This window comes from Austrofundulus limnaeus, unplaced genomic scaffold (assembly GCF_001266775.1).
Source record: "Austrofundulus limnaeus strain Quisiro unplaced genomic scaffold, Austrofundulus_limnaeus-1.0 Scaffold64, whole genome shotgun sequence".
NCBI classification, from domain to species: domain Eukaryota; kingdom Metazoa; phylum Chordata; class Actinopteri; order Cyprinodontiformes; family Rivulidae; genus Austrofundulus; species Austrofundulus limnaeus.
Window position 1 is genome coordinate 2,141,844 of NW_013952466.1, and position 11,684 is coordinate 2,153,527.

Genomic DNA, 11,684 nt, shown 5'->3' on the forward strand with positions numbered 1-11,684 from the left:
CATGAAAAACATTTACAAAAGATAAAGTTACAAAACAAAGCTCGTCAGTGCAACGCTCACTCCATGCCAAAACTGAGGACTTTGGCTTAATGCACACTGTTTCAAGGCATTCTTTCAATTAGCATAAGGGCTAATCACAAATAATCAAGTGGTTCTTGTGTATAGAGCATATGCAATGACAGAGAAATTAATTACAATTTCCAGGCATTCAGCATGCAATAGTAGAGGGACGGAGAAAAGACGACGCTACAAACAAAATGCTCTGCTTCTCATTTCACTTTTCCTTCAGCAGAAATCTGAAAGATGAACAAAAATAGGAAAATGGCTATATACAGGATGGACAAAGTTGTGGGGAAAAAAAACAAAACAGGGAGCTGATCAGAACATGAACTTCACAACCGTTTTGCAAATCAGAATTTCGTTTACAATGCAGATTAGAGAAGCTGAAACCAGCAATCAAAACCATTTTTCTCCTAAACGCGCTCAAATATTCAGAATTATAAATTAAGTCCGATATTCCTACCATTTCTTTTAAAAAAACAGGTTTAATCACCTACGACAAAATGTTCTTCCAGTCTGATTTAACAGTTTATACATCCGAACTAAAACAGAGGTGGGAGAAAAAAAATTAGCGATGCTGCGAAAAACAGACGGCATTTTAATAAATTATTCCACAGTCGCCAGTGGGATGGTCCTAGATTTATCTGAATTATTTCTACCTGCTGTACCTTGAGAATGAATGTAATGGCCAACTGTATCCTGCAATAATAAACTGTTCTTAACTGCAGCCATCAGCAGTATGGACACTGCAATACTGGTGCTTTCTTACAAGAAAAAATAAAATAAAAGACTCTGTGCTAACACCCAGAAGTGATAAATCTTTTTTTTTTTTACTCGCTTTCACTCACATCGGACATTAAAGGCACTTTACTGTCCACATCAAGAAAGGTGCATGCCATGTTTTTTTATCACTTCATCCTCTTTTCCACACAAACATTTCGCTCAGATTTTTTGAAATAGTCTACATTATTGACCTCCTTGAATTACTCAACAGATGAAAGGGCCAGCTCCACATTGGCAACCCAGAAGATTTAATGACCAGGACTGACAGCTGGGATATTTGTGGTTCTGAAATGAACTCGATACATGATTTATTGCATCGGGCTGCTATACGAGAAGGTTGGCGTTTTTAACATTTCAGGGAAAGTGAACAGCATAGCTCCCCTCAACGACAAAGGAGACACTCATCAAATATGGCTGACAACAGATGATTAAACATTGCTTTTATTCCCCTGCTCCATCTTTGAACTACACACAAAACAGAAGTGTGGAGCAGAAAACACAGATTTGACAGACTAAAAGCAATTTTTAATCATTAGTCGTCACATTTAAGAATAGCTCAAACAGTGTTTCCTTGTTATATTTATTTAAACTCAAAGATTAACAGGACAGCAACTCAACTCTCGTGGTGCATTTATCAGAGGAAGGCATGAGAAAAGGGGCTGTAAATAACACAAGCCCACTCGATTCGCTGCAGACTGACTAACAACTTGAGGGAGGTGGGGTGGGGGTTGCTAACAGATTACGTAATCCATACGCTCAAGACCTAAACGCCAGTCAAATGAAATCCGTAAAGTTGGAATTGAATCAATTTTTCACAGGAATAGCAGGTTAAAAACTCTGCGTAGAATCGAATAAAAGACGTTGGGAGAAATCTGCCTGGAAACACTGCCCGAGTCTACCCTCGTGAGTGAGAGCTAAGTGGGGTGGCTTTCTCTAAAAGGGTCTAGTTGGGCGAAGGAAAGACTGAACGACGTAGATCCTAACGTGCAGCCACTTCAAAGGGTGTGATAATTACGGTCCTTGGATTTGCAGAATTTGTAGAGGAAGAAGATGACGGCCTGCAGGCCTAAGACCAGAACTATCCCACCGATGAAGCTCGCAGCGTCAAACGTCGAGTTCTTGTGAGGCGGAAGTGCGGTGGTATTTGGCACTGGGAAACAAAAGCAGAATGGCGATCACGTGTTTTTGTTTATTTAGGTTACAAGAACAATTTAACGTCTATCGGGATTTTAGACTTACTTAAAGTGGTGGATGTGTTGCTGGGAGCCGGTGTGGAAACTGTTTGGAAAAAAAAGGGTCACATTAAAAAGGTCAAAATCATTACTTTTTATTATGTTGTCATAAAAAAACGTAAATTAAACTTTTACATCTAACAGCACATGTAAACATTACAAGATGTACATCAACTGAGTAAAATTTCATTTCAAACACACAGGACCCAAACCATTTCACCCACAACCACAAAAACAACAGGGCCTTAGAGCGAGAAGGTCCATTGTTGATTAGTCTGAAGGTGTCAGTGTGTGATTCACACCTGTTTCTCAGTTTATTCTTCTATATTTGAGTAAAAGCTACTCAGTGTTTTACCATCCTAAGACACTGTTTACACGTGAACCATCTCAAGAAACTTTAACTCTTTTCTGGTGTCGACTGTGAATAAGTTAACGTTTATATGGGAGTTCTATGTTTGTTGTAGTTTCAATGCCAGGCCAGTAGCTGGTGCTGTGATTTTTGTATTTCAGCTTAGATAAGGATGCATGATTTCTTTGAGACCTGGATTCAAAATGCTTTGTCAAGTAAAAGGTTGCTGTCGCGTCCAGACGGCTGAAACACAGCAAAAACCCAACAGTTTCAATAGAAAACGCCGTGAGAAAAATTCAGCAGCGTTGGTTGTAAATGTTGAGTTTCTACTATAATTAAGTGCTAATAACAGAAGCTGTTCTGGCACGCTTACAATGCTCATCAGAACTACTTGTATGCATGTTTTGGGATTCAACCATGAACCAGAAACTTTACAGAGTGATGGGTCTACAGCCATGACCAAATACACTGAACAGCACTCAGTGACAGAAGACTGAAGTCCACCAGACCAAAAAGGACCTCTGGGTACGAAGAATGACCACCAGGGTTTGTCATTCCTCTCGTGATTACAGGGTTGTGCCCAATGAGTCATACAGCTGCATTCAGAGGGAGAACATCTGGTGCCAACGTACCAAACTGCACCAAGAAATATTGGTACAAGTGTAACTAATACTTACCTCCAAACTTATTCTACAGATTCTGTCTGTTGTCAAAACTAAACTAAAGTAAAACTGCAGTCTTGCCATATAGAGTACGACCAAACCTCTTTACTTAGAATTAAGTTAGTATCTTACTGGGCTGCATTTGTTGGTAGCTAACTCGCAAACAATATTCACAAGGTCTCCATATGAGATTGACATTACATTAAACTTACTACCATCCACAACACACACCACATGTAGTTTTTAGTTTTTACGACAACGRTTACCTGAGGTATTGGTGTTAGAGGTGGTGGAAACAACAGGGACACGAGAAGTCATTGAAGAAGCAGGAGTTGGAGCCTCGGTGGATGCGTTTGTAGCTGGACAGAGAACCAAACCCAAAGACACCGTGTACAAAAGGAAGCAAGATAAAAAAAATAAAATAAAAAAAAACACCCAAACAACAAATTTAGGGACAACAGATTAAAAGACCCAACTGCTCAAACTGATTCAACACCTCAGTGGGGGAATAGTTAGACCTGTACAGAATCAGCAGAGAATTAATAAGCTTATCATTGAAAAATATGTTTTTGTAATCCAATATAGAGCCTGCTGATTCTCTCAAGGTCTAAAAGAACATGTTAATAAAGAAAGTTAAACTCAGCTTTTGCCTTTAGACCTGTTGAGATATTATACTTACACGAGCAGCTAATGATGTCGCAGGATTCATTGCTGAAAAGAGTTATGTTGCGACAATTAGGCTGTGCTGAAAGACACAAGAGTAGGAATAAATACGGAATTAGAAATAAAACATTATTTATATTTTATGTATATATTAAAATAGACAGTTATCTTGATAAAAGCTCCATAAAGTCAAATAAGATAGATCTATCCCAAATATAATTATCTAAAGCAATGACTCTTTTCATATAACATGCTATGTCTATATAGAGCAGCATGAAAAAAAAAATGATTTGATCAAAAATCATTATATATAAAATTAAAGTAGTAGAACAAGTTTTTCCTGATGTCCTCTACAAGAAGGTCAGAGCTGCTGCTCATATAGACAACAGTTGGAAGGTATCCTGCCTGATTGCATGGGATTACTTTTTGAGGAGAGGCACGCTGTAATAGCTAATTTATAACAATTTATTTTAGCCAAAACACACAGGATAGAGCACTGAAAACAACGAAGGGGTGAAAAAGTATCAAGACTAGTTTACAGAAAAATCAAACTACTAAGAATTTATTTTACAATGTGACAGAAAAATAAGGTTGTCACTACAAAAAAAAATCACTGATGATCTTGTTGCTTTTCAAGAACATCTAGTCACAAATACAGAACAAAAAATGTACAAGGCAACATTCAAATGTTTTTATTTTACTCATGTTTCAGGAGTATTTTTGTCTTGGATGAGCTGCGTCTTAATGTCAACTCTGTACAGCACTTTGTAGTGTATTTAAAAAATATATAAAAAATTGGATTACATTGTGTGAAACAAAGATTTTGAGTGCAGTTAACTCTGACTCAAACTGGTTATGATTACTCAATCACAAATCAAATGGTCCAGTCTGAGCACAGAGAACTAAAATACCGTTATGACTCAGACGGTACATTTATCGTTTAAACCAGTGATTATCAACTTTTCATAATGAATACAAACTTGGAAATGATAAACAGCCCCAAGTATCACCATTATGACAATCTTGAACTTGTAACTCAAACCTAAAAACCAAACCAGGTTTTTTATCCTGAGCTGTTGCCATCAGGGAGGGGGCCACGGTGTAAGACCACCAGACTGAAACTGTCATTTGTTCCAGCTTCAATCAGACTGTTCAACTCCAGCAACAGTCTTCTTTCTGTGACACATTATTTAGCACTTTACCAGGTTGCATTTGCAGCTAATACCTTATACAGTATTGAACCTTTTACTTGTGTTGTTCACTGATGTTTTGAGGTAGAGTTTTTATCTCCTTGTGTGTTGTTTTAACTTTTTTTATTATTTATAATTGTGTAGCACTTGCCCAAGACAAATTTCCTGCGAGGGACAATAAAGTATATTCCATTTCATCCCAAGCTTAACCCTTCAACAAACCCAGCTGGTAAAGCGACACACACCAAGATCTGATCACGCTCGGCTGATCCAACCTTAAGGTGTAAAGGACAAAACACTCGTTGAACTCAAGGTCCACAACTAAGGAGGACTTTCAAAATTTYAGCAACAAACAAAGACTTTTTGATTGTCAAAATGATTACATTTATTGAGCAATCTTTACCTTTTAATGTTTAGGCTGAACAGGGATGAGATCTTGCCTTTGACTTCCAACTTTAAAACTGTTTTTTGGTCATTGGACTGATTTTACCTTTACTTTTATATTTACTTTTGTGCCAGTGTATTACCCTGGTGGGATGCCATGCTTTATTTGCCCCCTCCCCAGCCAGGCTAAGCATTGTTAGTTTATTTAAAGCCAGTGGAGATTGTGGCAACAGGATAAGTGGCTCGGACCTAGCATTATCAATGTGGCGCTCCGCCATGCCGCTAACTCCCACCACGTTAAAAAAAATTAAATAAAAATGATGCACTACCACTACTCCACACCAAAATAAATAAAAAAAAMCAACAAATCCAATAATTTACAAACTCCGATTTGAGACTAAATAATGTAAAATCTATTTTAAAACAGTTCAACATTTAGTATATATTAGCAACATGATTATTTTGTTTTGTAATAATTGTAAAGCAAAACTACCTTTGTCAGACAAAACTACAAAAGTTAAAAGAATCTTTATATAAAACCAGTAAGAAACATTTTCATTTTGTAGTTATTTTATGTCTTTAAATCRCTCTGGAACAATACTAACATATTTTTAAGTAAAGATACATTATATTTCACAAAAACTTAGTATATTTATTTGGGTCTTTTTGTGTATTCAGTTTGGTCTTTTTGTGTATTCAGTTTGATGAGTCAAAAGGTAAAACATCAATCTGTATAATTTATTTCTGTATATTCTGGTCACTTATTAACCCTGACAGGAGACTTTGCCCTGACATCTGGTCTAACCTGTGCCAATTAGATATTAGGATAGGAAAGAAAGACATTACAAATATTCTGTTTTATACTAGGTTCTCTCTTTTTATTTTTAAATAAACCTACAGAAATTCCAGATATTTGATCAATTTGAGTCAGTTTCTTGGTGTGTCATGACGATAAAGACAATGAATCATTGTGACGGTCCGCATCTTGTGACGGTGCATTCTTTTCACACACAGTTATTGTGCTACATAAATTCGACAAATTTTGGTCAAGTTTAACGATGAGCACAAATACCCGATATTGGCCAGATCCTAATCAAAAATGCTGCTGCAAATACCAGATTCTGATTCCTTGTTATACCAGGTATGCTAAACAATAAAGGTTGTTCTACAAAGTAAATGGCTATAACTGTAAAACAGTTTTTTTTATGAACTGKTGACTAAAAACTGAATATTTTGAAACTTACTGGACCTGACTGTATGTATATAAGGAGGGAGTAAAAGCTCACATGTGTACCATAGCTGCATTTAGCTTTTGTTACCACAAATCTGGCTTTACAGGTCCCACAACTAAACAAAGTGGGAGAAACGTTGCCTTTAGAAACAGGTAAATATGGTGACARTGAAGACAATTACATGCTTTTAGCTTGTGAGAAGAGCTCACTCTTAATTTTATTTATAAAAACATATAGAGATGTTATCACCCTGAATACAAGAACACCATAAAGATAATCGTTCCTACTTTCTATCATGCTTTAAAATGCCTGTCAACACCTTTGCTGCATTTCATCTGATAATCCAGAAACCTAATGACTCCCACCAGATGGCTTCCCATAAATTAMAAATACACCAACTTTAACACAAAGCAAGGCTTGCAGTTATTGTTGAAAGCATCCTTTGGCTGTGTCCAAATAAGGTCAAAAATGACTCAGTGGCTTGTGTTAGATTTTCCACCACTCACAGGGCTGTGTTTCTTGGTTACTGCATCAGGTTATTCGTGTATCCAGCATTAAATACAAGCATCTATGAAGCACCAGCAGCTCTGTCATAATTATTAGTTTGTGGAGCTCATGATTCTAGATTCTATTAGGACTGTCCGTTTGCTGCCGCTTCAGTTATGTGAGGCATTTGGTAGCTATTCAGTTAGAGGTCTATTGCTGCCATAAAGCACAGACCTGCCAGCACAGTTACCATCTGCCTGTGCAGCTTCACCTCTTTATGATGCAGGAACTSATCACTGCTGCATTACACGATTTAGTCGAATCGTCACAACTGGACACGAAGAGGAAAAAAAGARTAAACCGTCTTATACTGTTAAAATTGTACAAGTGAAACCTTTATAAGATGCAAAACTAATTGTCTTTTTYACTGTGATTTGCACTCAGAGTCAATAAAAAGCCAAATTAGAGGTTATTTTTGCACTGTACACACACATATCTTGTTATGACACTACAGAGGTTGAACTATATGGATAAAGGCTATTTTCCATCTCCATTAGGTCACAGGGATGCTATCTCGCAGGCAGCTGTAAAAGTTAGGACTCGCTCTCACCCTTTGTCAAGATGGTGACATTATTATCACCACGCTGTACATCAACCCCTGCTGTCCAGCCTCAAGTTTGCAAAAACACAGCCTCCGAGTTAAAAAAAAAAAAAACACTTAAGAAGCTTCATCATTGTGCAGTGTGTTCGAGGCAAAACAAAGCTTTGGTGTACACGTGTAAGGTTTATGCAGGCAACGGTGCTTGTTTACAGAAAATCCCTAAAACCAAACATAAATCCGATGACAAAGTTGGCTAGCACAGCGCTGTGGTTACACTTAAGCTGTCTCAACAGTCAGAGCTGACCTTTCCAGTTTCAGCCCAGTTTTTTTCAAAGATGCGAACCACTCCACATGGCTGTTTTTCTTCAGCCTGCCATTATGCTGATTCTGCAAATAGGAGTTGCTTTTTCTGGTGTGCAAGGTCATGTTTTATGTAGATTCAGGGAAATGCATTACTCTTATCTTTATTTGTTTTATAGACTAGAGTTTAACAAAAAGATTAAAACTTCAAAAAGTTCGATATGTAGTACCAGTCAAATTTTTGGACACAATCATTAAATGTTATGAAAAGGTGTGTCCAAACTAGCAGTGTATACGTGTTCAAACTCTAAGTCTGTATAAAGTCAGCCTCCTAAACACAACACACTACAGCAAAAGCAGGTTGAGCTTCTCCCTAAAAAAAAAAACAAAAACCTACCCATCTCGTCTTACACGCCTCTGAAAAAGAGGCCGATAATCGTAGTCTTGCTTGTCCTGCTCAGCCACTCGATAAATCACTGAGTATTCTATCATCAAAAACTCATTTAACGTAACAGAAAGCAGGAGGTGAGTGTGTGGGAAGAAAACATCCTAAATAGCCTCTTTTTTTCCCCTCTTTGGAAGAGACTCAAAGCTTTTCAGTGGAGAGGCTGTCAAATAGGTCAGCTCTAATGACGGTTAAAATAACCATTCCTGTTGTACAGGTGTTTCAAACGGTTACAGGTGTTGAATTTACTGGATTCATATTGAAGATTACTGATGTAGCAATACCTTTTTTTTAATTTAAGCCCAAAAAGGGATAAATCATGTGAACAATAAATAAACTTGTAACATTTGCCATTATAAATTTTTTATAAAATATTAAACTTTTTTAACGAATACCAAAAAGGTGTGGATTATGTTAAACTACACACATCTGCCATAAAATACAAGCTTTTATTAAATACTATGCTCCCCACCAACAAACAAGGCTTTTATATCAAACTTAACTTCTTTCTGAACAAATCTAATGACCTGATAAAAGCGTGAAAACAAGTAGCTCCTCTAAAAACCCAACGAACACCATCAGGGGGTGAAGGGATGCTGTTAACAGAAAGCCGTTGGTTGATCTTAGAAACAATCAGTCAGGCAGTTTTGTTTTGGCAAGCCCCTATAACCCAATAATGCATACCTCTAACCACAACCAGCAGACTCCCAAATTAGGTTAAAAGAAAACTCCCACAGCCCGTTTCCAGGCTGCTGTTCTACACTGCAGATGTGTGATTTTTTTTTTATATATCCAAAGTACATGCGCTTTAAATAAGTTTGTATCTCCATATTCAAATTACATAACCAGAGCGAAGACATCTTTTTCACAATCTTAAAATGATCCACTGCTTTGACTTCTACACAAACAGTTTTCATTAGATAAAATTCAAAAGGAAGGGACAACTTAAAGGGGCAATATGTGTTTCTCAGGTATATTTTTAAATACTATGCCATAATAACGTATCTATGTCACCTTTAGCTGTTATTAAAATGCTGTTTTTATGTTTAAATAGAAAATAAACTTATCTTCTCATCACTTCCTCTTCTAAACGCCTTGAAATTGGCCTCTGTCTCTTTAAGAACCACCTTCTGCTTCTGTCTCGCCAGGGGCGGGGGCTGCCATGATGCAATTTACTTGGCATCTAAAAATACTTTTCCTCAAAAGGTATTTTTAATCTGAAAAGATCTTCACTGAGTGAGAACTAATGTTGAAAGCTCACTTTCACCGAGAGCCTGAGGGAGTCATGGCGGGGGTGTGTGGGAAGGATGTGCGCTCCGCCATGAGGAAGTTTGGCTTAAAGACACGCTCCAGAGGTGTTTCTGGTACCAAAAGGCATTTCTGGTCCCCACCTGTCGTTTTGCTCCTCAGCATGGCTTCCTAAAAACGCTGCAGGATTTCTTAAACATGCATGGATGAGTCAAAGCAAGGCTTTGGGCATGTTTTTTTATGAGAGTATAACATTATAACATGATATAATACACGATATTGCCCCTTTTAACTGTATTTTCCTGTACATTTTATACTAAAGTTATTGTATATTCTTCACTACTTATGCTATTAGACAAAAAAATTACTTTGCAACAAAAATATTTCCATTTGTTTACTAAATTTTGTGCCTGAAGTAAAAAAAGGTTAAAAAAATGGTGCAAACAGAAAACAAAGAATTCCATTTGTTAGCTTCACCCAGCTTCATTTAAAAGCAACTATTCTAACAAATGTGCATAGTTACTTCATCAATCCCCAATATTTGTGATCAAGCCTAAAACAAACAAAAATCAACTGCATAATTCATGTCAGCCTTGGCTTGTTGCCCAAAACGTACTGCTTTATGAGCTTGTTAAGATCTACAGCCCTGTGAGCGGTGCCGCCACAAGATTTCAGTGCGGTTCAGGACTTCTTTCAAGCGATCAAGATAATCACCTTCCCTCACTTCCAGGAATCTAGTGTTCAATAACCTCTGCCATCTGGAAAAAAATTTAAGTCACTTGAAGAGCAACTGTGTGGCTCTGGTTTTAACGTTGGGCTTCATATTTAAGAGGTACTTACACGTTGACGTGCAGTTGACCCACTGACAGTCAGTTTTGTTTACACATGTCTCACAGGACAGAGCGTCACATCCATCTAAAAAGAAGAAACCAGATTAAATTCTGCTCAGTTGTAAATAAAAGGACTTTCACACCAGGGAAAACCTACATCTGTGCTTCCAGAGCCTAAACAAACACATATAAATGAGTAACCCAACCCTAACAATTCTTGAATATGTACAAGGATGTGTACCAGCTGTTATTATTTTCTTCACTTTAATTATTAGGCTGTGTCCTGACTGTTTTTATTTTTCATTTACTATTTATTTTTTTCCTTGTTATGCAGTAAATTATATTCAAATTGAACAGAACACAAGGCAGGATCTATATTAATCACAGCGATTACAATTTAATGCAATTCTGCTTCATAAGCTGCTCTGGTCTTTCAAACCTGATTAATTATAATTTGTGCCCATAATTTTCTCAGTTTATATTACTTGTGACATCACTGTTACAGACAACGTTGCACAATTGTATCATTTAAGACGTTAGCAGGAAATGGCAGCTCCAGCCTCGCTTCTTTGGCTAAAATATCAGTAAAGATTATAAAGTTGCCCAAAGACGAATATTTTTATAAATTCGCTAAAATGAGGGAAACTATCAAAACTGACTGGAGTGAGCAGACGTCACGGGAAGCCACACAGGCGGATATGAGTCCGACTACGACGCCCGGGCAGCAATTAGCCGCTAGCTGAGCGGTGGGAGGTCGCAAAAACTTACCTGAGTCTGTTGTGACTGCCGCGCTAATGAGCGCCAGAGCCGCGGCGAAAAACACCACCTTCAGGTACATGACTGCGGCCGACTTACAGCTCAGACTTCACGGAGGGGAGAGAAACGAGACACACGGACGTTTCTGCGAAGAAACCTCGAGAGAGACAAAAAAAATATTGTTTCACGTCGTGCGCTGCTGGTGGCTGTTGCTGTTCCTGCCCGCTGCTAGCTCGACACTTCCTACTCAGCCGAGTCATGTGGCGCTTCTTAAGGGAGGGGTGCAAAGAAATCAAGCGTGCGCGAGCAGTCAACACGTCATAAGACAGGAAACACAAAAGTATGGCAAACCGTTGTAGCACATAATAAAACCACACGCCCAGCTCGTACGTGTTTGTTTAAAAGAAAGATAAAAAAAAATAAGTTTGTTAAAGAAATATGAAACTGTATAATGTATATCTAA

The 11,684-nt window shown here is 37.7% G+C and overlaps 1 protein-coding gene across 1 annotated transcript; it reads right to left on the bottom strand.

Moving 5' to 3' along the window:
- Positions 1-11,665, bottom strand: cd164 (CD164 molecule, sialomucin; the record flags this gene model as incomplete). The annotated part of the gene is given in 6 exon segments (XM_014010018.1): positions 1-1,993; positions 2,083-2,121; positions 3,353-3,445; positions 3,766-3,831; positions 10,476-10,550; positions 11,234-11,665. Coding segments are annotated over 6 exon segments (498 nt in total). The 3' UTR covers positions 1-1,838.
- Positions 11,666-11,684: the final 19 nt, after the last annotated feature.